Source organism: Megascapheus bottae, chromosome 25, assembly GCF_031878675.1.
Source record: "Megascapheus bottae isolate mThoBot1 chromosome 25, mThoBot2.hap1, whole genome shotgun sequence".
Lineage (NCBI taxonomy): Eukaryota > Metazoa > Chordata > Mammalia > Rodentia > Geomyidae > Megascapheus > Megascapheus bottae.
In genome coordinates, this window is record NC_143533.1 from 24,729,926 (window position 1) to 24,757,569 (window position 27,644).

General features: G+C 48.3%; 2 protein-coding genes across 3 annotated transcripts in view; both read right to left on the bottom strand.

Annotated features, from left to right (window-relative positions):
• Positions 1-13,663, bottom strand: part of Cdin1 (CDAN1 interacting nuclease 1) — an 84,017-nt gene extending 70,354 nt beyond the window's left edge. For both annotated transcript variants that reach the window (XM_090318639.1, XM_090318638.1), the window contains exon 1: positions 13,457-13,663. In XM_090318639.1, the coding sequence (XP_090174765.1) occupies positions 13,457-13,557 (101 nt within the window). In that variant the 5' untranslated portion in view covers positions 13,558-13,663. The remainder of the gene's footprint in view (positions 1-13,456) is intronic.
• Positions 13,664-22,944: 9,281 nt separating this feature from the next.
• LOC150046672 (golgin subfamily A member 2-like) lies at positions 22,945-26,265 on the bottom strand. Its single transcript, XM_090357777.1, has one exon. It carries the CDS (start codon positions 26,182-26,184, stop codon positions 23,533-23,535), a length of 2,652 nt encoding a protein of 883 aa, XP_090213903.1. The 5' UTR covers positions 26,185-26,265; the 3' UTR covers positions 22,945-23,532.
• Between the last annotated feature and the right edge of the window lie 1,379 nt (positions 26,266-27,644).

The window sequence follows — 27,644 nt, forward strand, 5'->3', positions numbered from 1 at the left end:
TTCAGGGGCCGGGAGTTTGGCCTAGTGGTAGAGTGCTTGCCTCGCATGCACAAAGACACAAGTTCAATTCCTCAGTACCACATACATAGCAAAAAGCCGGAAGTGGTGCTGAGGCTCAAGTGGTAGAGCTCTAGCCTTGAGAAAGTCCAAGGACAGTGCTCAGGCCCTGAGCTCAAGCCCAGGACTGGCAAAAAAAAAAAAAAAAAAAACACTTTAAATAAATAAATTAATACGTAAGAGTAGAACAAGCAGCGTTTACTAAAGGTGTGCTGTGCTGTCCAGTCCCCCCACATGGACTCTCACAACCCACACTCACCGAGGCAAGGGAGGCTCAGGGGAGAGCCCACTGCCCACAGAAACACTGAAAGAACTGACAGGCCAGGCCAGAGATGCCTGTGCCCTCCATCTGTGCCAGCCCTTGTAGGGAAAAGAGCTGCAAGAACTGGAGCAAACTGGGTGGAGTCCCTTCTGTAAGAGTTAGGCCAGAGTGCCCACAGGGAAGGGCGGAAGCCCCAAGCTGTGACCCAGTGTTGAGTCGCACCAACTGCCTTGGGAGAGGTGGGGGAGAGGAGGAGGCCGGGGCTGGGCAAAGGAGAGCCTGGGTTTGTTCCATCTGCCAATTTCTATCCCATTGGGGGGAGGGGGCTCACTACCACTGCGAGCATGTCCAGAAAACCTGCTCGGAGGAAAGCTTTTCAGCAAACCAGAAGCTGGAAAGACACAGCTCCAGTACTCACTGGCTCCTGGCCAAATGCGGCCCACGGACTTGGTCTGTTCCGGGCAGGAAAATGTTGGTCTACACAGTGTCTTCAAATGCCAAACACACTGAAAACCTGGGATGTTTTTCTTTTAAAAAAATAAATAAATAAAACATCCGCAGCTACTCCGGAGGCAGAGGTGTGGGAGGACTGCAATGCGAGGCCAGCCCCAGCAGAAAGCGCGAGCGAGATCTGGTGGCCATCACGGAGGAGGCACCAGACGCCAGGGAGGAAGACCAGAGGCCCCAGCAGAGAACACTCACACTGTGCCTAAAACCACGCCCCAACAGGCTGGGGTAGACTCACGGGCGGAGAGCCGGTGCCCGGCGCCACTGGGGCCCTGAGTTCAAACCCCAGCAATGCCCAAACTAAACAACAAGGAGATGCAGAGCGAGGGGGCGGCAGCCAGCAATGTGTGGCTGCCATGCCTCAAGGCGGCCGCTGATGCACACAACCACTAAGTACAGTCAGAGGGCCCCGTCCCCGGAGCCCGCTGTATGATGCCCTGTGCCGGTGCCTGCCCGGGTCTGGGCAGGAGGGCCTGGGTCGGCTAGCGCGCGCTCCTCCAGACGTAGAACTTGGGCCACACCACTGGGGAGGCCCGGGTGGCAAGGTGATCTTCAGTCCCTACCTGGACCCAACTCTCTGGGTCTCCTAAGTCACTGAATGTGAACCAAGGCGAGAGCAGCATGCCTGCCAGCAGCAGCCCTCGCCCGTGGAGACGCCCAACGTGTCCACCCAAAACCCAAAGGGCTGCACTTGATTTTACTCTGCAGATATCAGTCGGCCTCCATAAAAGTGAACCTAGACCGTTCTAGCTTCACCTGTTAGGGAGCAGCGGTTGTGAGCTGTCTGTTGCACACAGGCAGAAGAGTCTGGGACGTTTAATGTTACACCGCTAAGAGTCTGCCTCCTATCCCCAGCCCATTTACCATCTCAGCTAAATGGGGCTTGAAGTGTAAGTTAATTTCAAATTTTATGAGCTTTCTCTACCAATATTATCAGCAAAAACAAATAGCAGTGTAATTTACCTTAAGCAAAAGATGTTATCAGCTTGGGAGTAATGTAGGCAGAAAGGAAAATTGAAAATAAAAAAACAAATTGCCAGTCTCATTCCATGTGCAGTTGTAAGAAGGCACACTTTCGTGAGATACCCCCCCCCCCCCAGATCCCACATACAAACGAGGCCAGCTGGGAGAGCCTGAGACACCGACAGAAACCACAGAGGTACCAGGGCTACGGTGTGCAGCTGGCGTTCCAGTTCCCCTCCCGGTCCTGTTCACCCCACAGCATCCCCATCAAACAAACCCAGCCAGCTCAGACCACAGATACTCGTGGCTGCCAGTGATTCACCCACGTGCACAGCATTCATCTGAATCCTGCCTGCTGTTAGGTGGTGTGAAGCAGCAGCAAGCCAACTGGCACATTAGCCAACTTGGGCAAATACCTGTATCCCACATTGGCAGACCTGGATTATGATTATGCTAGCAGAGGATCTCAGGAGATTCCACCTTCTTAAATGATACCCTTGGAAACCCCTGCAGTGGGCTGGGCCCCTTATTCCCTACATCAGGAGATTACTGGGAGACTAGTTTGTTCCTTCTTATTACTAAAGCAAAAGTTAACTCTTAACCATGGCCAGAGTCCAAAAATAAATGCAAGTAGAGGGGGAAGGGGTAGTGACAGCACCAGGTATTTCAAATCTCAGTCCTGGAATGCCTGCTGCTCCCAGGACAACCTCAGAAGAACAGAATTACCCACTATGAAGGGCCCGCGTCTGCGTGCGCTCAGGAAGACTTAGCACAGTACTGTATAAAAAGACATTAACCTACCTGATGGATTTCCACTACTTGAAACACATTTTTTCAAAATAGTCCTCAGGATCTTAAGATCACTCGAAGTGTAACCGTTTCAAGCACTATTAATGGCCGAATCACAGAATGGCAATTACTTCAGACACATTACAAAAAATAATAAGACCTGAGAAACAGTCACATTCTGCTCAGGATGGAGAATTAGAGCCCAGTCGCCCCAATGAGACTCCAGGTACTTAGCAGGTCACAGTCTGTCTTGTTTGTTTGTCTGTCTATCTACCTATCTAATCTACACCAGAAAGAATCCATAGTCCAGCAACAGACCTGAAAATGTGGAAAACTACTAAACTGTTCCTTGGTATGAGGAAAGAATTGGACTTCCTCTACAACAGAGCTCATAAGAAGAATTAACTGCTAAATATGCTCATCTGACTTCACGGTGCAGAACAGGGGCGAGGGCATGGTGTGACAACACGGGGCTAGCAAGCACAAGACCCTGGGTTCACATGCCAAGTACCTACAGGAAAGGGTCTGATTTGTGGCCAGCACAGGCCATCTTAAATACCTGGGCCCATGGGCCCAACCACAGTTCACCCCTAAGTAAAAGGAGTTCTCTTTCAGAGGAAAGCATTCTTTTTGCAAAAGCAAGTTGTCAACAGGAACGGGAAAGGAGAAGACTTCTTCAATCAAACATCTGAAACTCAATTCAAACAAAGGAAATTTCATTATTTTCCCATTTCATTATTTGTCCATCTCCCGTAAGATTTTCATGAATGTGGGTCAACTTTCAAACACACTCCACATAAGGCCTTATATGTTACTGTTCAAGTTTTAAGGACAAGTGAAAATCAGTTTTTAAAAATGTACAAAGTGTGAAATAAAACTGGAATAGTAAGTTCAGTCCAACATTTGTTTGAAGGTTAAATGATAAAAATAGCATTGCCTAAGGGCTACGCAGTGGCTCACGCCTGTAATCCCAGCTACGTAGGAGGCTGAGATCTGAGGATCAACGTGCAAAGCCAGCCCGGGCACAAAAGGACCTGAGACTCTTATCTCCAGTTAACCTCTAGAAAATGGGAAGTGGGGCTGGGCTCAAGGGTAGGGTGGTAGCCTTGAGCTGAAGAGCTCAGGGACAGCACTCAAGGCGAGTTCAAGCCCCATGACCCACCAAAAAAAACAAAAAAAAAAAGCATCGCCTCCTATTGGATCTTTTCTACTAAGGAAACAGTCTTCTTTATTGTACAAGCAACCACTCTACCTACAATGGGTTATTACTTAGAAAACCATAGTATGGTGGCTAAATACAGATTTTAAAACAAAAAGCAACATTCTAACAACATGAAAATTTTCCTAAAAACTAGTAAGAACTATAGCCAGCACATGGCTTCATCTCAGAATGACCTTACCTGAAGATTTCTTTCAATTACTCCTTCACAGGAATTGAAATTCATTTGACTTTTGTTACTACACAAATCGAAAAGAGCACAACTATCCAATAAAAAGTAAGCACTTCCTTTAGAAAGCAAAAGGGTCATCTCTCCCTCAACAAAACAATCTGTCAGAACAGTTTTCTAGTTAAACTTCAAGGAAACAAGATTATAATCTTCATAATAATAAATTGTTAGGCCCTGGTGGTTCACACCTATAATCCCTGTAATGCCAGCTACTCAGAAGGCTCAGAGCTGAAGACAATGATTCAAAGCCAGTCAAGCAGAAAAACACCTTTATCTCAAATTGACCACTAAAGCCAAAAGTGGAGCTGGAAGTGCTGGCCTAGAGCTAAATAAAAACTCAGCACCGCCAGCAAGGAATGTAGTAGCCTAGTGGTAGAGTGCTGGCCTAGCATAGCATGCACAAAGCCCTAGGTTCAATTCCTCAGTACCACATACACAGAAAAAGCCAGAAGTGGTGCTGTGGCTCAAGTGGCAGAGTGCCAGCTTGAGCACAAAAAAAAAAGTACCCATGGACAGTGCCCAGGCCCTGAGGTCACACCCCAGGACTGGCACCAAAATCAATTAATTAATTAAAATAAAATACCTCAACACCTAGGCTCTGAATTCCAATCCCAGGAGAAGCACATGCATGTGTGTGCATGCATACATGTGTGCACGCATGCACACACACACACACACAAACACACACATACACCATCATCATCATCATCATCATCATTCAGCTATCTTTGCTGAATATACGAATATCACTAGTTAAGGCTTATAATTTATAAGCAAAACCACAAATAGAATTGCTAGTTCAATAAAACACTTTTTCAGCCTTTATGAGCAATTCTCTCATTATTCGGGAACTCGGGTCTACCACACATTATCAAAAGTGTAGAAAACTGACCACAAATGGAGAAGAACAAGGCTAACAGGAATAGTATTTAAATTTAAAAAACCAAGCCCTGGGCCAGGAGTTTGGCCTAGTGGTAGAGTGCTTGCCTAGTATGCACGAAGACCCGGGTTCAATTCCTTGGTACCACATACTTAGAAAAAACAAAAAACAAAAAAACAAGCCCTACAGTATTCTAAACTTTAGTGCTCAAGCATAATTCTGAATAAGTAGTGAATCCAAGTTTTAAAATGACATTACATATCAAGTATCATATATTGAAGATTTTTAACATTTGGGCCAATATCTCACAATGCCCCAGTTCTGAAGTAATGACTCGGAAAGATAAAGTGAACACAAAGAAGCCATAGAGAAAACAAGCTATAATCAGAAGCCACAAAAGTAAGAGGAAAAACTAAGCCAGAAAAAGTAACAACAAGAAGGTCATATGCTGGGTGTGGTGGCTCACGCCTGTAATCCTAGCTACTCAAGAGGCTGAGATCTCAGGATTGAAGTTCAAAGCCAGCCTGGGCACTCAAGTCCATGAGACTCTTATCTCCAATTGACCTCTAGAAGGCTGGAAGTAGGTTTGTGGCTCAAGGAGTAAGGCCTTGAGCTGAAGAGCTCAGGAACAACGCCCAGGCCCAGAGTTCAAGCCCCAGGACCGATGACAACAACAACAAAAAAGGTCATAAAGAATACTGGGGGAAAAAATAGGTGGAAGAACCTTTCACATTAGGAAAGGACCTCTTGAGAATAAAGGAAAAGAAAAGGTACAAAACAAACGGATGTTTAAAAGCAAACCAGCAACGATCTATAACCAGTATGACCCACAATTGATCAATATTCTCCCATAAGCACACCAAGCAGGTCAATAAATACTACAATAAATACTATAGGCAAATCAATCCGCAATAAATGCCAATGTGCCATCAGAAAAATTAGGAAAAGACACCAGGGCATCCTGATAATTCAAGAAGAAAATGAAATCGTCAAAAACATTTGGAATGATGTACCGTGTATTATAATGTTAAAAATGGTACAGGTTGGGGTGCTTACTGCATGTGTGAGTCCTGGTTTGAGCCCCAACCCAAGTGGATGAAAGGACAGGATAGAGGGAAGATGAGAGGATGGGAGGGTAAAAGGGAATGCTAATGTAAAATGCTAATCATAAGATCTTTTTTTCTTTGGAAGTGCCGGCTTTGAACTCAAGGCCTTGTGTTTGCTAGACAGACACTCTACCACCTGTGTCAAACCTCCAGCCCTACAAGTGTCATTCTTGATGCAACATATTAAAAACGAAATAATGACTCTCAGTGCTGGCAAAGGTAGTAGAGACAAACTTCCTATACCTGTTGATACAGAGATTACTACAGTCCTTTCGAAAACAATTTGTCAATACATACCAAGATCCTGTAAAGCCATGGCATACCCTGGACACTATGTTGACAATAAATGATACAACTTGAGAATGGGGAAGGGAAGGAAAATCTGGGAGAGAGGGAGGGAAGGGATGATGTAGTTAACTATGTAACTAACTGCTCAGTACATTACCTTCAGAATAACAATTTTAAAAAACGTGCAAATCCCCAAACATCCTTAACAAGTGACTCCCAGCTTATGGTCGATGGCTTCCAGGAGCCCGAGACCCTGTCAGGGTCTACAAGGTCAAAACTATCGTCAAGACATGATTTGTTTTTTCTGCGGGCATGGGTAAGACTTCCAGCTCCTGAAAATAAATCAAGGTGCGGGCTCCATAACCAAATTATCAGTCATTGTAGTCTTCACCTTCATACTCACCTGGAAAAAGATACATCTCTAATTAAGAGTACTCACTAAGAAATAAACAAACCCTCTTCAATTATTGGTGCTGGGAAAACTGGGCAGGTACATGCAGAAAACTGAAAAACTGAGCCCAGCCTGTTGCCATGCACAAACATTAACTCAAAAATGGATCAAAGATCCTATTATCAGACCTGAAACTGCTACACAACAGAGTAGAAGAGACACTGGAACTCATTGGCACAGGCAAAAACTTCTTGAACAGAGTCCCAGGATCACAACAGACTGGAGAGAGACTGGACAAATGGCACTACCTAAAAATAAAAACTTTCTGCACAAAGACATCCTACTAAAGTAGAAAGACAGCCAACCAACTGGGAAAAGATATTTACCAATAATACATCAGATAAATGCTTAATATCCAAATCTACAGGGAACTCAAGAAACTAATCCCCCCAATCCCAACAAACCAATCACTAAATGGGCAAGGGAACGAAAGAGAGATCAAAATAAGAGGTTAAAATGACAAAGAAACATATGAGGAAATGCTCATGATCCATGGTCATAAAGGAAATGCAAATAAAAACAACCCTAAGATACCACCTTACCCCAGTCAGAATGGCCAACATTCTGAACTCAGACAACAAATGCTGGTGAGGATGTGGAGAAAGAGGAACCCTACTGCACTGCTGGTGGGAACAGCCACTCTGGAAGGCAGTTTGGAGGTTTCTCAAAAAACTGAAAATAGACCTTCCCTACAATCCCGCCATGCCACTCTGGGCATCTACCCTGAGCATCATAACCCAGGATAGGATGAGGACACCTGCTCAGCCATGTTCATCTCTGCACTGTTCACAATAGCCAGGCGATGGAAACAACCCAGATGCCCCACTACAAATCACTGGATACAAAAATGTGGTACATATACACAATGGAATTCTACATAGCCAACAGACAAGATAAAATAATGGCATTCGCTGGGAAGTGGGTGGAACTAGAGCAAATCGTGTTGAGCGAGATAAGTCAAGACCAAAGGAACAAAAGGCACATGGTCTCCTTGATATGTGGATCTTAGATCCAAACAGTACAAGAGCCATGACTCAATATTCTGGTACCCAAGGTTATAGACACAGTCTTGTGTCTTGGATATAAATATAGCTACACAGACATAAAAATCTATGATGGGATATATACTCTACAGACCTATTGATATATTATATAGATCGATATGTATCTAGGCCATACAAACTCTCAGCTTAATTTTAATTTTGTTCTTAAATTTATGTGCCAGTGATTACATATAGAGATCCCATTCTTGAATACTTGTTTGTTAAACTTGATGTTTGAAATATGATACAAAAAAATCAGTGTCAATAAAATCTTTTAATTAAAAAAAGAATATTCACTAATTACATTATCTTGTCCTCCTAAAATTCTGTATAACAAAGTAAGTACACAACAAGCCCAACTCCTGTGTGTCAGAATACATCAGTGTCAGAAATGCACCTGTGGATAGAGCTGAGCGAGCCTTTCCCGTGCCACACATTCTTACTTAAGTGAACAATGAACAAACCACGATTATTCAGATTCGGGTATCTGGCAAACATTTTCTCGGAAATAAATGACATGAGCCTGTCATCTCAAGGAAAACAACTAATAGCATTTGTTGCCAATGATAGAATTTAAGCTTTCAAGGGAAATTCAAATATTGGAAAGCTAATATCCAGCCCCTTAAACTTGACAGCTGCAAATCTTGCAGACTTTTACGGAAATCGGTGCAACTATTAACAAATGTCATTTTTTGATACTGAATAATGAAAGGTGATGTTTGGAAAATTGGCATAGTTCACAACCAACATCTTCAAACGAGCAATGCATGACGAAGGAGGCAAAGTTCAACAGACTATGATGTAATGTTGTGAAAAGTTCCTGGACAAAATTGCGGATTTTACACTACAATTAGTGTTTAAGAAAATATCACTTGTGGGTGGGCATGATAGCTAACGCCTGTAATCCCTGCTATTCGGGAAGCAGGCGGTGGGGTTACAAAGTTTAAGGCCAACCTGTGTGTGTGAGAGGGGGAGGGAGGGGGAGGGGGGAGAGATGGGGGAGGGGGGAAGAGAGAGAGAATAGATAGATAGATAGACAGACAGACAGAGACTCCATCAGAGCCATGGCAGTGTGAGCCGGCACAACCCATGCTGAAGCACAAAGCAGAACACCGGGAGCCTAGCATCCTGACAGTGTGGGAAAGCACGAACAGGAGGATCACAGTCCAGGCCAGCTCAAGAAACAAAGTAAGGACAGCAGAATGGATCAAGTGGCAGTGCACCTGCCTACCAAGGGTGAGGCCACGTGCAAAGCCCAGTCTTCTCAGGAGGTTGGATTTGCAGTCTTTCTGTAATAACAAGAATACCTAAAATTTACCCCAAATGACCTCGGAAGCCTACTAAATTACTATTTCCTTCTCCAATTTCATCAGGCTGGGGTTTCTGCAGATTCTTCTACTGCACACATGTCAAGGGAGGAGGTATAACTCAGCTGGTAGACAACCAACCAAGAAGTGACACCATCAGGTGCTGAGTCCCCAACTTAAGTGCCACCGGGGTTGGTGGCTCACACCTGTAATCCTCACCACTCAGGAGGCTGAGATCTGAGGATCTCGACTGGAAGCCAGCCCAGGCACTGAAGACCCAGAGGCTCTTATCTCCAATTAACCACTAGAAAACCGGAAGTGACACTGTGGCTCCAGGGACAGGGTGTTAAAACCTTGAGCTGAAGAGCTCAGGGGTAGCGCCCAGGCCCAGAGTTCAAGCCCCACAACCCCCCAAAAAACAAAAAAACACAAACATATGTGGCAACCAATTCAAGGCTAAAGGAACTGAATTCCTTCATGTAAGACATTAATTTGCAAAAGGGCACAATGGTTTTTAAAATATTACTAGTCTCCATGTTTATAAGGAAACTAATTTTTACATAATAAGCACCCATTTTTTTTTTACAATTTCTCAGATTATGATTACATGAGGTAGATACAACTCACATAAACAATAGTTCTGTGGGGGTCTTTAATATTTGTTCAGGTATAAAGAATGTGGAAACCAAAAGGGTTGAGTATACTTCTGACACAGCCACTTCCAAATTCTGGAAGACCACAGCAAGAAAATAAGCACGCTTGACATGAGGACTATATAAAAAAAATTTTTAATCTTTGAGTGGAACAATAAGGAACTGAATACCCCATCTAGAATATGCCACTACAGGTTACTTAAATTCTAAACGTTTGTGTCAAATAGTGCTCACGGTATGTTGGAGAGGTCTACTCACTCAAGAAGGGGAGATGGTGTTAAAAAAAGAGAAGCAGCCAATCCTTACTGGCCCATGCCTCTAATCCCAGGTCCAAGGCTAGCCTGGACCAAAAAAATAAGTAAAGTTCCTTAGACAGCTTCTAGGCGTGGTGGTGTGACTGTCGTTCCAGCTGAGTGGGGAGCTGAGACTGGGGTGACCAGGATTCCACACAAGCCCCCAAATAAAGGCCCACAAGATGGCATCTCAACAGAGCCATGCTGGAACTGAGGCTGTCAGGTGGACAAGAAGCGCTCTTCTCAAGCCCCAGGAGAGACACCCGCGAGTCCCTCCTCTCCGGGATCCGTGGCCACTCCTCCTTGGGGGCATCTTGTGGTCACTTTGCAGTTAGGACTTCGCGGCAGAGAAACCCAGGCCACACCCAAACAAAGGCAGGCTCCTGGACAGTGGAACCACGTGCGCTCTTGGCCTGGCCTTTGTACACAAACTCCTGCTTAGGGCTTCCTGTCGCACCTCACAGGGATACTGTTACAGCCATGGATGGCAATGGTGTGACACGCCCAGACCTCCTCCCAAAGCCCACCCAGTCACGGTCCCTCGCCCCTATCACCACCCCACCTCCGTAAGCCTGAGCTCTCCCACACCCCAAGCCCTAGAAAACATTTTGTTTTCTGGTGGGTCATGGGGCTGTCCCTGAGCTCTTCAGCTCCAGGCTCCCGCCCTACCCTTGAGCCAAGCCCCACTTCCCTTTTCTAGAGGTTCATTGGAGATAAGAGTCTAGGGTCCTTTTGTGCCCGGGCTGACTTTGAACCTTGACCCTCAGAGCTCAGCCCCTGAGGAGCTAGGATGACAGGCGTGAGCCACCGCGCCAGGCTAGAAAACAACTTCTTAACCACATTTCCCTCAACAGTGTATCGGGTGCCTGTACCAAGAAAACTGTTTATTCTCCAAAGGTATTTGGGAGCTGTGGAATATATTTGGTGGTTCATGAATGAGGGAGAAAAGAGCATTAAAAAAACAGTGTGGCATCCCTACAAATGGAAGCCTACCCCAGGTCTGGCTAGAATACCAGGAGATTACTTCTTACAAAGGACACAAAGTATTTCCTATCAAAATAAATAAACAGAAGAGAGAAATACAAAGTAGAGATGAAGAGCCAGGGGTGGTGGTTCACTCCTGGAATCCTAGCTATTTCAGGAGGCTGAGATCTGAGGGTGGCGGTTCAACGCCAGCCTGGACACTAAAGTCCATGAGACTCTCATCTCCAATTAACCTCTAGAAAACTGGAAGTGGTGCTGTGGCTCAAGGGGTAGAGCACTAGCCTTGAGCTGAAGAGCTCAGGGACAGCGCCCAGGCCCAGAGAACAAGCCCCATGACCCACACAGACACACAAAAATGTATATACATAATGTGAACAGAATACAAAAATATATGCTCTGTTCTAAAACTGCCCCGGGGGAAAAAAATCTTCCTTTTCTTTGACTGGCCAATCTTCAGCCATTTTGCCACTCATGAGTAGAGTCAACAAAAGTTAATGAAACAAAGTTAAATTCCAACTTATACAATGCCTGCCTTAAAAATAAAATCCCAGCTGGGGGCAGTGGCTCACGCCTGTCATCCAGGCTACTCAGGAGGCTGAGATCTGAGGATCAAGGTTAAAACCAGCCCAGGCACAAAAGGACCTGAGGCTCTTATCTCCAATGAACCTCTAGAAAATGGGAAGTGGGGCTTGGCTCAAGGGTAGGGTGGTTGCCTTGAGCTGAAGAGCTCAGGGACAGCGCCCAGGCCCAGAGTTCAAGGCCCCACCAAAAATCCATAAATCAATCAATCCCAAAGGTTCTAATCAGATAAATATTGCCCTAAATTAAATTAAATCTGAGTATTGGAAAGAAGGCCAGTTAACAGCCTATGAAAAGCAATCTACTAAAATATGTAGGTTGAGAACAGAAGTATGTGGTGTGTCACTTCAATTGTATGGACAGCTACTTGTGATGGTTTCCCTTTCCTCGATTTCTGGCGAACACGGTCGGACCTCACCGAAGGCTGCAGCCAGGAAAGCTCCTCAATAGGCATAAGCGTGTTCGGTGCCACAAATCTAAATGACGCGAGTCTGGATTTGGCGTTTTTTTTCCTTGATAGCCATGGGGCCTGAACTCTGGACTCAGGAGTTGTCCCTGACAGACTTTAGTACCCGGGCTGGCTCTGAGCCGTGACCCTCAGATCTCAGCTCCTGAGACACTAAGGTCACAGGCGTGAGCCCCCACGCCTGGCTAGGATTTGGCCAAGACGATCGGCACAGACACCACGACCAGCAAGACGTCAAGAACACTCTGCGGCCACGACAACCTGGTTGTTTGGAGCTGGTCCTCCTTGTACGTGTGGGTGTGGTCTCACCCCGGTCAGGGGAGAAGCCTTCCTTAGCAGGCTGGACGAGGCACCGGTGGGGAGGAGGAGGTATGAAGCACCCCTGGAGGGCGTGTGTATGGTAAACATCCACCTCTGGTGCTTCAAATGGAACCCCTGGACTGGGCCTGTGTACCTGGGGTAAGACCCCTGCCTCCCTCCCCAGTGTCCTGGAGGCCAGGCCTCCTCCCTCCCCAGTGTCCTGGAGGCCAGGCCTCCCCCCTCCCCAGTGCATGGAGGCCAGGCCTCCCCCCTCCCCAGTGTCCTGGAGGCCAGGCCTCCCCCCTCCCCAGTGTCCTGGAGGCCAGGCCTCCTCCCTCCCCAGTGCATGGAGGCCAGGCCTCCTCCCTCCCCAGTGCATGGAGGCCAGGCCTCCCCCCTCCCCAGTGTCCTGGAGGCCAGGCCTCCTCCCTCCCCAGTGCATGGAGGCCAGGCCTCCTCCCTCCCCAGTGCATGGAGGCCAGGCCTCCTCCCTCCCCAGTGCATGGAGGCCAGGCCTCCTCCCTCCCCAGTGTATGGAGGCCAGGCCTCCTCCCTCCCCAGTGTCCTGGAGGCCAGGCCTCCTCCCTCCCCAGTGTCCTGGAGGCCAGGCCTGTGAGCGCTCATCTCCATGGCCAAGTGGTGCTCTAGGTTCCTCAAGTCCCCGGGCCTGCTTCCCATTTGACAAGGCCCTGCTGGCCACGGTCCGGGCACGCGCACTCACCTGGGGAGCCCCGGGAACGCGCGCTCACTCCCCGGGTCCAGGCACAAGCACTCACTCCCGTGCCCACTCCCGTCCAGGCACGCGCTCACTCCCGGGTCCGGGCACGCGCTGACCTGGGGAACCCGGGCACGCGCTGACCTGGGGAGCCCCGGGCACGCGCTCACCTGGGGAGCCCCGGGCACGCGCTCACCTGGGGAGCCCGGGCACGCGCTCACCTGGGGAGCCCGGGCACGCGCTCATCTGGGGAGCCCGGGCACGCGCTCACTCCCGGGTCCGGGCACGCGCTCACTCCCGGTCCGGGCACGCGCTCACTCCCGGGTCCGGGCACGCGCTCACTCCCGGTCCGGGCACGCGCTCACCTGGGGAACCGCTGCCTCAGCTTCCGCAGGCTCTGCCGGGTGGGCGGCACGGACGCCAGGCCCCGGGCTATCTCCTCGTACTGGGCTTTGGTCAGGATCATGGCGGGCGGCGGGGGGGTCGTCCGCGGCCCCGCGCTCCCCTCGGCTCGACCTTTGCCCCGGGCGGCCGGGCGGGACGCGGACGGCGGCGGCGGCGGCGGCGGCGGCTCGGGGGGGGGGGGGGGGCGGCGCGGCCTCCCCGCCCTTCCTGGGCGTTCCGCGCAGCCGCAGTGGCCGGCCGAGGCCGCGCCGCCATGCCGGGGACGGGCGCCCGCCCGCCCTCCCGGAAGTGCGGCCTCGCCGCGGGCCCGCCGGGGTCGCGCGGGACGGGGCTCCCCCGAGCCGGGCCCCGCCGCAGCCCGGGCCAACGGGGCCCCCGGGCGTCGACGGCGGCCGCCTCGGGGCGCGGGACTGGAACGCGGAGGGCCGCGGCCTAGCGAGCCGGCCGACGCCCTGCCCCGATGCCCCGATGCCCTGCCCGGCCCCGATGCCCTGCCCCGATGCCCTGCCCTGCCCCGACGCCCTGCCCCCCCTCCGGAATGCGCTGGCGGCCTCGAGTGGAGCCTCTGCGCGTCCCACCTGCAGCCAGAGGATTTGAGGAGGCCAGGAGGGAAGAGGTGCGGGTTGAACCCTGGACTCCTCACGGGGCCGCAGACACCGGGAGACACCCGGAGACATCCGCAGACACGGGGCCGCACACACCCACAGACACCGGGAGACACCCGCAGACACGGGGCCGCACACACCCACAGACATCCGCAGACACCCGGAGACATCCGCAGACACGGGGCCGCACACACCCACAGACACCCGCAGACATGGGTCCGCAGACACCCGCAGACACCCGCAGATACCTGCAGACACGGGGCCGCAGACACGGGGCCGCAGACACCCGCAGATACCTGCAGACACCCGGAGACACGGGGCCGCAGACACGGGGCCGCAGACACCAGGAGACACGGGGCTGCAGACACGGGACCGCAGACACCCGCAAACACCCAGAGACACGGGGCCGCAGACACCCACATACACCCGCAGACACCCGGAGACACCCACAGACACCCGGAGACACGGGGCCGCAGACACGGGGCCGCAGACACCCGCAGATACCTGCAGACACCCGGAGACACGGGGCCGCAGACACCCGCAGATACCTGCAGACACCCGGAGACACGGGGCCGCAGACACGGGGCCGCAGACACCAGGAGACACGGGGCTGCAGACACGGGACCGCAGACACCCGCAAACACCCACAGACACGGGGCCGCAGACACCCACATACACCCGCAGACACCCGGAGACACCCACAGACACCCGGAGACACGGGGCTGCAGACAGGGGGCCCGCAAACACGGTCTCCACCACAGTGTCATGTACGGGATGAGAGCAGGGGGTGTGAACTTGATCCAGGAATCCTGAGACCTTGGGGTATCACTAAGAATGCACACCGCACGTCCAGGGATGTTTGAGCCAGGTGTGTGTGTGTGTGTGTGTGTGTGTGTGTGTGTGTGTGCTGTGTATGTGTGTGTGCTGTGTATGTATGTATGTGTGCTGTGTATATGTGTGTGTGTGGTGTGTGTGTGCGTGTGTGTGCTGTATATGTGTGTGTGGTGTGTGTGTGCTGTGTATATGTGTGTGCGGTGTGTATGCATGTATGTGTATGTGTGTCTGTGTGTGTGGTGTGTGTGGTGTGTGTGTGTGTGTGTGTGTGTGTGTATTACACTGTCTTCTCAGGCGTCTCAAAGTCCAGCCCCCAAAAGTAGATCTTCAGCAACTAGGAAAAAAAAAAAAAAAGATCCATTTTTTTCTCCCCCTCAATATTTACATCAGAATGTGTTCTGCACATATGCTTTCCGTCTCGCCCTGGTTGTGTGACATTTGTTCGTAACTATTTATTTATGGCAGCACGGCCTGGAGTTGCCACCTGGCTGGTCTGTGGCTGACCCCGCCGTGACTTTCACATGAAAGCTAGCTGACGATAAGCAGACGCCAGTAGATTCTCCCCATTCCTTTCCCAGTTCACAGCCCCCCATCAGACTTTTATAGAAAACATCAGTTCAAGGATGTCTGTACTGGTTACTTTTATAGCAACCCTTCTCCCTGTCCTGCATTTAGCCTCAGAACCCTTAAGGAAAATGCCAGGTTTGTTTTTCTGTTTTTAACATGCTGGCAGTTTACAGTTTTCACCCAAACCCAGTAGATTGTTGGAGCTGAGGGAAAAGCAAAGAGATGCTGCCTTTTCATTGGCCATCACCACAGTATTGTTAATTAAACACAGATCTGGTCTTCTAGACCTTCCTTCCACGTTGCCTAACACCACCGCCCCAACACAAACTCACTCCATTTCAGTAAGGCCATTTTCTTCTAAGTGAGGTAGGGCTATGAAATAAGAGCACCATGACTTCCGGTTCAACATCAGCCATGGAATGGGGGGCCGCGAACAACTGACAGCCACTGCCACCCTGCGTGTGCTCAGTGGTACCCGAGCCAGTGAAAAAGGAATCAACTGAAAAGGAGAAAGACCCCCAAATACAGTAGGAAATCATGCCACAAAAATGGGCCAGAGCCTACAGACGTGGTGAGATGGACCAGATTTCTCTGAAGGGTGCACATGTTGGACAATTTTAAAGATAGTGTTTGGAAGGGAGGCATTGGGAGGTACTTGAATAAGTGTATAGACACAATGGACTAAAGGTAGGAATGAGCTAGTCCCATGCCTACAAAGTTCACACTGGAGCAGAGTTCCAAGCAAAATGAAAGGAGAAGAAAGGATAGGTCAGTTTTCACTCCATGAACCTAATGCATGCTTTTGTTTTTAATACATTACTTTGTTTCGGTGCTAGGACTTGAACTCAGGGCCTGGGTGCTGTCCCTGGGCTTTTGTGCTTAGGGCTAGAGCCAGAACTCCACTTTGGGCTCACCCCTCACCCCTCTCCTTACCACCACCCGCCCCTGGCTCCTGTCCCTTTAGTGGCTTCTTGGAAAAAGAGTCTCATCGGCTCAGGGGTGTAGCTTTGGGCCACAGTCCACAGATCTCAGCCACTTGAGTAGCTTATAGACATGAGCCACCAGTACCTGGCATGTTTTTTTGTTCTTTTTGTTTTTTTGTCAGTGGTAGGGCTTGAACTCTGGGCCTGGGTGCTGTCCCTGAGCTCTTCAGCTCAAGGCACCTCCCTACCCCTTAAGCCACAGCCCCACTTCCGGTTTTCTGGTGATTGGAGGTAAGAGATTCTTGGGCTATATAGTGCCTGGGCTAGCTTTGAACCCCAATCCTCAGATCTTAGCCTCCTGAGTAGCTAGGATTACAGGCGTGAATGACTGCACTCGGCTACCTGGCACTTTAATTATAAAAATCTGAATCTGCTGTGTCGTCTCTGTTGAAATGATTACATTGACTATGTTAAAGGAAACTGTCCTGCACTCACCGAGCAGTATTCAGTGTAGTAGATCTTACAGCCCCTGCTCTCTAGATTAAGAAACTAATCTCAAAGATAGGAAGGATTTGCCTTCAAGCTCTAGGAGCTAACTTACAAAACCATGATTTGAACTAAAGTTAATCAGAGTCTAAAGCCTCGTGTTGTTCTCTGTATTACAGTATACATCAAAAGAATACGAACACTCTTCGGCTGAGTTGCTCTCAATTAAGCATGTATAGCCAGCCAGCTTCCTGCATTAACACTGACCTTCCATTTGGATCTGTAGCCAAAACAGATTTTAAAGATCGTTTGGGCACTTTTCATGTTTTTCTCTTTACACTCTGAGATACCACCCGTGTTAACTGCTTGTCTCATCTGCGTGACCAGAACACCTAAGGACAGTTTGGAAAGAAAGATTTATTGTCACTCACAGTTTCAGAGGGCTCAGCGCGGTGGCACTTGGCTCTGCTGTTCCTGGACTCACGGTGAGATCAAGCATTGTGGTGGGGAAGAGAGCTGTTCACCCCCTGCCCACAGGAAGCAGTCACCCCCAGTGAGCCCCCCACTCCATTCACCCAGGCCTTATCACTTAATAATGTTGTTCCCGAACCTCCTGCAATAGCTCCACCCGCAGAAGACCAAGAATTGAACACATGAACTCCTAGAGGGACACTGTGTGTTCATAACACCAGCTTTTGCAAACAAATCTCACTTGTCTCTATTTGCCATCCTTGAGCAGTGAGTCATTTTTTTCATATATTTTTATTGTAATTAATAGAAGGGTTACATTATATTCACCAGATAGACGGTGCATTACTTCACATACATTGATATTTTTCAAGTCTTGGTCCCCATTTCTCTCCCCCACCCCCACCCCTCATCTTGTTTTCCTCCCTTCCTTATCCGACTTCAAATAACCAAATACGCATTTATACAATATATCAGATAACCAAGTGAAATACTGTAACAATATGAGATAACCAAGGGACAGCAAAAGAGATGAGAGATATTTTACCTTGATTCCCCAAATATAAAATCTAGTAATAAAAGCGCAGAATAATTCAGTGGTTGAGGCCCAAGACTAGTATCCAGTGTAATAACTGGAGGAAAACAAACACAGACATCTGGTACATACCAACAGAAGTTGAGCCAGGCCACGATGGGCAGACCCAAACGCTGGTCCCCTTAGGCAAGGCAGTGATAAATGCTCTCTTGATCTCTAACAGCAAATGGCCCATTCCAGACAAATGATAAACCCCAAGGCCATTCAAACCTCTACAAACAGACATTGTCCCAAGGACGTATTTCAGAGTGCACCATCCCAAATCTGTTACTCGGGAATACTAAAAGCTGGCACTCTCCAAGCCAGCAAAGCCATCATCCACTTTAGTCACTTTCCTTCATCTCAAGTCCACCCTGTGGGTTAAGTGCAGTCATTAGAACTGTTCTCCATGTAAGACCACCAAGCATACAGAGGCACCCTCAGCATACCTCACCGCTTATTTTGCAACATCCTAGAGACTAGTGCTTCTCAAATGATCTGTGCTGGGGACCCTGTTCTCTCTCAATTTGTTATGGATAAATCAGAAAAATAAAAAATACTCAAAACATAAAATTCAAAAAGGAAAGACATAAAAATTTGTCATTGAGATTCAATAGGATTACTTTGCCATACTAAGATAAATGCTTAGCCTCAATCTCCCAACGTCTAGACAAATGATGAAAAAGTTTCAGGATCTTGCTGGTTCGAAAGCCATCTTTCAGTAGCAATGCACGTTAAAAAGCCAACAGTGTAAGTAAGATAGGAATATTCACAGGCAGATTGCTCGTTCCAGAGCCTAAGGTGCCAGTCTTTTGATGTACTCTTATTTAGACAAGTGTCTAATCATCAACCACCACTGGCATCATCATCATCATCCTACTCCATGTAGTTCTCAAGTAATGTGCCCATTAGTAGGGTCAGCAGTGCAAATCCACACGGACCATTGAATTCGTACCATATGAAATGAATACCATATGTTTTATTGCATGAAACCTAAGTTTTCTTTAAACGATAAGTCCATTGATCAGAGCCTAGATTCCTCTTTTGTATTGAACCACACTCAGAACCTTACTGGGGCCCGATCAAGACTAATAATCACCACTTACACATTATCACCACATCTGACAGCGCTAAGGAACAAAAGTAGTATTTTCACAGAGACAATCTCTCCAGGGTGTTTGTATGTTACAGCAGAGGTAGATGTATGAATGTTTGTTGAATATGGACTGAACCCTTTTAAATTTTCTCCTCATCGGGGACTTGTGGATAATTTGCAAGCAATTTGTATCCCCTTTGCCTGTAGGACTAAACCTCGATGTCATTTCTGCAGTTGTCAATCACTTTTCTTGTCCCAAAGACCATTCTGCAAGAATGCACCATGTTCTGAGGTTTTTCTCCCATGTTTAAATTCAGGAATTGAAAGGAGCGATGCTGAAGGGATAGAAGGTTTCTGGGAGGGGTGGGGAGAGAGGAAGAAAGGTACGGCCCATAATAAGCACTCCTTTCAGGAGAAACTAGTATTGGAAGTGCATGTCAGCTAGAGATCAGTTCTAAGACTCTTCATTTTAAAAATTACCCTTTTTTGCTATCCCATTTGGTTAGACATTCAGAAGAGCAGGTAAGATGTCAGTCAAGATTTATAACTCTCTCCTGCCCTGTGATTGATAGAGAGGTAAAGAAAAGAGTTATTTCCTAGGCAAGTGTAGCAGTTAGAATGTTCTTTTACGAAAATGAAAGTATATTACATAGCTATCTAATGTATCATAGTTGTAGAGCTGTAACTGGCATCATTGTATCAACTTGAAATATGGGGAAACTAAGGTCAAAAATCACTTGCACTTCAGGCAGTTTCTCTACACCTTATATTTTAGAGGTGAGGCTAAGCACATTTTTATACTTAAATTCATTTGGAATACCCATTAATATTTATTTCTTATAGTCAAAAATGAAAGCTCGGATGCTCTCAGATCACCTACTTTCATCCCTTGAAAGCCCCCCCTGTAACTGCATTGACATTCCTGCCATTCTCATTTTTTAGACAATGTCACTGCACCTGTGGCTCACGTCTGTAATCCTAGCTACTCAGGAGCCTGAGCTCTGAGGATCTCGGTTCAAAACCAGCCTGGCCAGGAAAATCTGTGAGACTCTTCAATGAACCACCAGAAAACCAGAGGTGGAAGTGGCTCTGTGGCTCAAGGGGTAGAGCAATAGCCTTGAGCTGAAGAGCTCAGCACCCAAGCTCACAGTTCAAACCCCTTGACTGACAAGAAAAAAAAATGGGTTATATACTTAACTTGGGTCCAGTTTCTCTTAATTTCGATTACACTGTAAGCAAGATATCCTGTGTGCTAGTTTGACCCTGGTGTATATGAAAACAGAGGAGTGGGTTTCTGAGGTTAGGAGACCAATCCTATGAGATCTTTGACATATCTTACAGCCCGCCAAGTCTCTCCTTGGGCTCCATTAGCCAGCCACAGTGCAATGTGCGAGTGAGGTCACGGGCCCCCTGGAGCAAGGTGGGGCTTTCAGTGGCCCCTGGACAGCTTTCCTGGGCATTCCGTCCACAGAGCCAGGACTAGGTCTCCATTTCACTTCAAGTCACGCTGACAGGCTTCAGTGAATGCAAGGATGAGAAGGGATTTATGGTAATGGGACAGGGCAAAGAGCAGCTAAAGCAGGAGCTTCTAGAACACTTAAGCTCCACACATAGTTTCGCATAGGCACCCACAGATGTAGTCTTATGAAACAACCCTGAAATTATAGACAGGAGTGCTTAAAATGACCAACCAGTGTAACTGGTGCCTACAGTGAGAATCCACACTGGCTCATTCACTCACCACTTAGACACGCCCCAGGAGCGAGGCATTTCTCCAGGCAACACTCGAGGTTAGTTAGATTCATGGTATATACAATGACTCCACCTGAGCCCTCATCTACACAAGGAAACTATAGGACATCATTGGACCACCTGGCTAGAAAAGAATTCAGATGATATAGATTTGCTTATTTCATTGTTTCAGATATACATTAGGTACATCGTCTCCCTAATACTAGGAAATATACACTGAAGGATGGTGAGATATCTATCTATCTATCTATCTATCTATCTATCTATATATATGCAAAAGACCCTATTAGGGAAAAAAACTAAAAAAAAAGACAAAAAGTGTGGAATATCAACAAAGCTTGATCTAGATATGGACTATGTATTTTTGTACTCTTTTAACACTGTACTATTTTTATTTTGTAACATTTGGTAAATTATTTCCAAATGAAGAGTTTAAAATAAAACCATTTTACTTTGCAAAATGAACAAAAACATACTGCCCTAAAATAATTTCATAAGCTTTCCTAAGTCATTATGATATATGAAAGTTTGACGGACATGCTAATTCAAGACTATAAGATGTACCAGAGAGGGTACACTGAGACAAACCCTCCACAACAGCTTTGTCTTCCTCCCCTGACATGGGTCTTATACGCTGTTTCATCTGTATCTAAAGAAGATATGTTAATGTATACCATTCACTATACAATTTTAATTCTCTGTCTCTGTCTCTGTCTCTGTCTCTCTCCTAATAAATACCCTAAGATCCCAGCTATGTGATAGAAATGCCAGAAAACTATCCCTTTAAATACACCCCTCTCTTTTCTTTTTTGTGCTGGTCTGGAGGCTGGTACTCAGGACCTGGGTGTGGTCCCTTATCTCTAACAGCCTCCTATTTTTAAAGCCATCCATAGAGAACTAAGGTAAAACACTTGCTCACCTTTCCAAGCCTCCATGGTAGTATTTTTTGAAAGGCGTCTCTGATGCAGACAAGACTCTGAAACAGATTCAGGTGCAGACTTGCTTGGCACAGTGCGATCTCTACTGCAAAGAGTAGAAACAGACCTGGCCTTGGGTCCCCACCCCCATCCCACATGGGGCCTGCGTTACCCCCTGAGGGGAGACAGCACTGACTCCCCATCTGCTTCCTTAACCAGAGGTAAACTGAGACCTAAGTGACCTGAGGCCAAGTTCAGCCAGTCTCACTCGCTGGACTCATGTTGGATTTCCACGAGTCACTGACCTTCCATTTTCTCCAGCACATTTCTCATTCATTCCTGCTGTTGTCCCAGTGTGCACAAGTCACATCCTCAGGGAGGTCCCAGGGCCTGTGAGACATCCACGTGTGGCTCCTTTTAAAGCTTTCAGTCTGCTGTCTCAGTGGCAGCATCGCCTGGGCTTGGCTTGCTAGCCAGCTGCAGTGTCTTCATCACTGCGAGAACCATGCTGCTACTGTATGGTGTGTGGGTCTTCCTTTACCCCATTTGTCAGCTAGTGAGATGCCTCTAAAGTGCTCCAGTGTGGAGCACTCCACACTTGAATACTTTTCAAGCTTCACTGTTTTTTTTCTGTATATTCTGATAAAGCCTACGTGCATCCAGCCAACCCACCCCCACTCCAAGGATGGCTCTCGTTTATTTTAAATAATAGAGCAAAACAAGGTACTTATTCACTTCTGTAACACTGACCTGGGAGAGACCAATTCTTTTTGTTGTTGTTTTGAGGTCACCATGTTTTAGAAATGGAGACGTAAAATACATCATATGAAGAGTACAGAGTTTGGCCTTTTAAGATGTCATTTGTCACTTGAGTATATCACGATTATTGCTGTGACTTCACGGTTCCTGTGACCTCATTTTTTCTCTACGTACACCCCTGTATCCTTCTCAGTAAATATCTTGTAAGATGGACCTAGGACACCTGACGCTGGAGGAAGACTTCAGGCCCCAGGTGCCCCAAAACCTTAAAAAAAAAAAAAAAGGTACAGGTATGAGTCTCCAATGCCTAGCTACATGAAGTATTGTTTAAAGGAATGGAGGGTGAAAAATTCAAAAGAAACTTTTTTGAATTTTAATATTTTATTGCATTTAATGAAGATGTATTTATTACTGGAGCAATTCAAAAGTGAAAAATTGAGATGTTTGATATTCTCATTATAGATATTCTAAGAATTGTGTAATATGTTATTCTGCATTGCATTTCTGTATTTCTTCAGTGTGTGTTTTCCACTATAGGATACCTCTGTTTGTTCTATTACTATTATTTTTCCAGTCAGATTGAATAATCTTTTCTTCTTGTTCACAGTTTGTACTGTTTTTCACTTTGACTTCCTACCATCATATTAAAATATGAACAAGAAAATTCAGAGTTGCTGGTACAGAGCAAATGCACCAACATATAATGGGCAATAATGAAAGACTCAACTGAGGAAATACCAACTTTTCCTGAAAAAAAAAAAAAAGTCGACAGAATGATGAGAATGACTCCATAAATCAGCAGCAAAATGTACCAAAAAGAATAGAATGAGTATGCTACTACAGAAAACATAAAAATAAGATCACTGATTCAATAGGTGAATCAAACACCAGGCCTGCTCCAGGTCCTCCTTGGTCAGAGTTTACTCCAATGGACTCTAGGATATCTCCAGATGTTGCCCTGAGGGGCCACCACCCAGCTGCCATGTCCCAAAGTATGGGAATGAGGACAGGAGCCTGCTGCGGGGGGCAGTGGCTGCTAGGTCTTCAGATGGCAGTTATGCCAAATGCATCGTGTCCGTCCATCCATGAAGGGAAGGGAAGGAGCGCTCGGGGATGGGGCCTGCAGGCTCTAGGGGCTGCTGCTCGGGCATCAGCAGTACAATGTGCTCTGTGGTGGGGATTTCTGGGGAACAAGGCACCCCAGCCTCTCCTTGGGCAGGCTCTGTGCTCTCTTCAAAAACGTCCGTCTTCGTGGGGCCCGCCGGGTCTGAGGGGGCCCCCGAGGCAGGGGTGTGGGTGTGGGCTGGCATCTTGTCCTGGCACTCGGTGCCTTTGCCCACAAGGTGCCCCAGCAGCTCCCGCAGCTCCCTCTCCTTCTCCCTCTTCTCCTGGGAGAGCTGGCTGACACGCTCGCCTTTCTCCCGATGCAGCCCGTCCAGGACTGCCATCTGCTCTTTGTAGATGGCAATGTCCTCTTCCATGGCACTGATGTGCTCTGACAGCTGGCCGCACCAATGCTGGAGGTCACCCTCTCCATCCTGGCGGTCCACCTTGTCGGGCAGGTCCTGGGTGAAGCAGATGTGCAACTTTTTCTTGGGCGTCGGTGTGTCCTGTTTCCTGGCCTCAGACACGTGGGAGTTCCAGCGCTTGGGGTACAGGGCCTGGCCCTCCAGCTTTCTCTGGTACTGGGCCGCCAGGGTTTCCAGGCACCCACAGCGGGCCTGCTGCTCCTGCAGCTGCCTGCTGAGCAGCACCTTCCTTGATTCCGCCGCTGATAGTGCTACGTGGTAAAAATCCCACATGGTGTGTGGGTTGTCTATGTCCTCTGGGACAGTCACATGGAGGGGAGTTGCCCCCTTACCTTTCTCCTCCTCTCCTCTTTCCACAGGGAAAGCCAGGAAGCTCAGCTGGGCCCTCAGCTGCTCATTCTCCTGTCTCATTGCCTGCAGGCTCTCCAGTGTGTCCTGTAACTTTGGAGGTCCTGCCTGGCTCCCCAGCTTGGTCTGCACCTGTCTCTGCTCCAGCTGTTCCAGCAGCTGGCTCTGCCGCTGCAGGTGCTGCTGCAGGGCTTCCTTCTCCAAGGTCAGCTGCTGATTAGTGGCCAGGTGCTGGTCACAGATGGCCCTGAGCTCCTGCAGCTGGGCCAGGGACTGGTCACGCAGCTCTTGCAGAATCTCAGCCTCTTGGCTCTTGACCTCGGCCATTCCTTTCCATTCTCCCAACTTCTCTTCCAGCTCAGCCAGCTTCTCCTGCAGGGTTGTCTTCTCCTGCCGCTCGGAGCACAGGCTGCCGGCCAGCGCCTCTTTCTTAGCGCTCAGCCTGTGGCAAGAATTCTGCAGCTGGGCCAGCTGCTCTTGCAACTCTCGGTTGCGCACCACCATGCATCTCATGGACTCGTGCTCCTTTTCCATCGTCTCCAGGATCTTGCGCCGATCTTCAGCGTGCTGATCCCACTCTTTGGCCTTCTTCTCCAGGATCCACAGCCGCTGCTGCTGCTCCAGGTGCTGGAGTCTGAGGTTCTGGTTTTCCTCTACCTGGAGGTGAAGCTGATCCTCCAGATTCTTGAGATCCTGCTGCAGCTGGAGGACCTGGGCCTGCAGCTGCTGCTCCGCCTGAGATGGGCCCGCAGGAGGCTGCGGGAGCTGCAGCTCTGCCAGCTGCTTCCTCAGCTCCACCAGCTTGCTCTCTAGGTCCAATACCTGTCTCAGCCCTTGCTCTCTCTCCTCTCTCAGTTGGCACATCTGCCTCAGGAGCTGCTCGACCTTTTCCTCCCACCGGGAGCTCTCGACCCTCAGGTCCTCTGCCAAGGTATCTCTCTCCAACTGCAGTGCTCTCACCACCTCTCTCATGTGGTTAAGTTGACTTTCCAACCCTGCCCGCTCCTCCAGTGCCTTGTGAATTTGGATCTTCATATCAGCTTTCTGGGTCAGGAGCGCTTCCAGCCTCTCCCGCAGCTCTGTGTTCTCGTCCTCCAGGTCTTCACAGCGTCTGGCCTTTTCCTGGAGCTGCAGCTTTACGCGATTCAGGGCCTTCAAGAGCTCTAGGTTGTTCTGCTCGGCCTCCATCTGCTTGGTGGAGTCTGCAGACGAGGTCATCTCTAGCTCTGCCTCGCGCTGCTGTGCAGCCTGCAGGCGGCTGGTGAGCCCCTCCTGCTCCAGTGCTCTTTCACCGGCTGCCTGCTGCATGTGGGCCAGGGCAGACTGTAAGTCAAATTTTTCTGACATCAACATCTGTATGGACAGCTTGTGCTGCTCCAGCTCTGCTCTCAGGGCTTCCTGCACGCAGGCCATCTTCTGGTTCTCCTCCCCGTGTTGATCCTGCAGGCCTTTCTTCTCCTGTTTCAATAGTTGGATCTCACTGCAGAGCTGCTGGTTTTGTATTCTACTGGCGTCTAGGGCGAGCCTTTCAAGGTCCTCGGTAGGATGAGGACCTGTGTCATGCAGGACCCCGGCAGCTCTGGCGGTGCCCAGTGGACGGGAAGGCTCAGGGTCTTGGGCTGCACCCTCAGATGAATGACAGTCCCCAGCGGTGCTGGCCTTGGGCTTCCCTCCCTTTTTCGTTTTCTTCTTACTCGGGGGCTCTGCAGGTCGGCCAGGACACTTGCTCTGCTGGTATTCTTGCAATAGTTTCTTTCCTGCGGCCAACTTCTTCCGTCTTGTTTGCTCGGACATCCCAGCACTGGGGTGGCGAAGGTGTGGGGGCCACATTCCCAGGCTCTCTGAGATCTCCTCTCCTCTCTCTACCTTGATTCACCAACTCTGTCTCCTCCATTCGCTCGCTCACCACTAGGCGCCACCGCCTCCCCCAAGGGCTCCTAGTGCTGTGAATGGGCAGGGGGAGCACTAAGGATACCCGGCAGCCTGGAAGGTGGGCGTGGCCGCAGCTCTGGAATCCGATTGGCCAGAGAAACATGGAAAATAGGGGGTGTGGCCAGAGCCCCTGTGATCCAGGCAGAGTGGGTGGAGTCACAAAGGGAGCCGCCCCTGCAGGCCCACTGCCCTGTGGAGTTGGGTTGGGGAACCACCCGGTGGGACATCCCTGTGAACAGGTGTACAAGTCTCCTTTCCTGGCGGCCATCACACAACTGTGGGCCCCAGACTTTCCACCAGCTTTCCAACGGCCCTTCGGGAAGTGGTTTGGGCTCGAGAGGAGATTCGTAATTGTGTTGCTGAGAAAAATGCTGTCAGAGAAATGGAGATAGGGCAAAATGATGTAACTATCTGAACAAGTCTACAAGGTAGATAAGCGAGGAGGGAGAATACAGACGTTGCTTCTGCATAAGTGGCTCTCCATTTTTCCAACTTTATACAATTCCAGCTTTCTCGGGGCCCTGGGACTCTCCTCTATGGCTAATTCTACTTCTGTCGGTTTAGGCAGCAACATAAAGACATACCAATTTCTTTTTCTACACACACCTATTTTCCTCTTTTGGCAAAACTCATAGGTACAATTAGATCTATTTGAAACTTAATGACATTCATGGTGGAAACCACTATAGAAGTTTTCTCAGAACTCTTCTATTTTTCTCTTCCTGAAGAATGTTAGCATATTTTATCAACTTGAGTTAGGGGTGAGATGTTTGGAGAAATATTTCTCAGCCTTCCCTTTACCATGTATACAGCTACCTTAGCCTCTGAAAGCCCTAGCTACAAACCTGATTTTCCTCCGTTTGAGAAACTACTGATTTAGTGCACATAAATTAATTTTTAAAGTACAGATTTATAAGGTGGTCATAAACACTTCCTGAGGGTAGAAAATTTCAACTCAGGACAACAGTAGATTTAGCACATTTAAACAGCAATTTGTTCCCACTTAATAGAAAGAAAGAAGCAAACAATGTTCTCATTTCTCTATATCTCTAATATGACTTCCTTTTAAAAGAAACTTGTCCTCTCCTAAGTCATGATTCATGGTGTAAATATGTTCACCTTGCATCAGTTGCCTGCTTAACAATAGCCATGGTATCTGTTTGTTCAAACTCCACTTTGTGAAAGAAAAATGCTGCAGAGGAAAATGGCATATTTAACATTTATGAACAATTTCCCAGGCTTCTAGCTAATAGCCTTGTCCAGAGAGTAGCAAAAAACCTACATAACAATGTTGATTCTTGGCCATGGTACATTCGATCCTGATTATAACTTTCTATTTACTGTCTTTACCCTGCTAA

Coding starts and splice junctions, on each gene's coding strand:
- LOC150046672 (XM_090357777.1), bottom strand. CDS start 26,184: ATGTGGCCCCCACACCTTCGCCACCCCAGTGCTGGGATGTCCGAGCAA.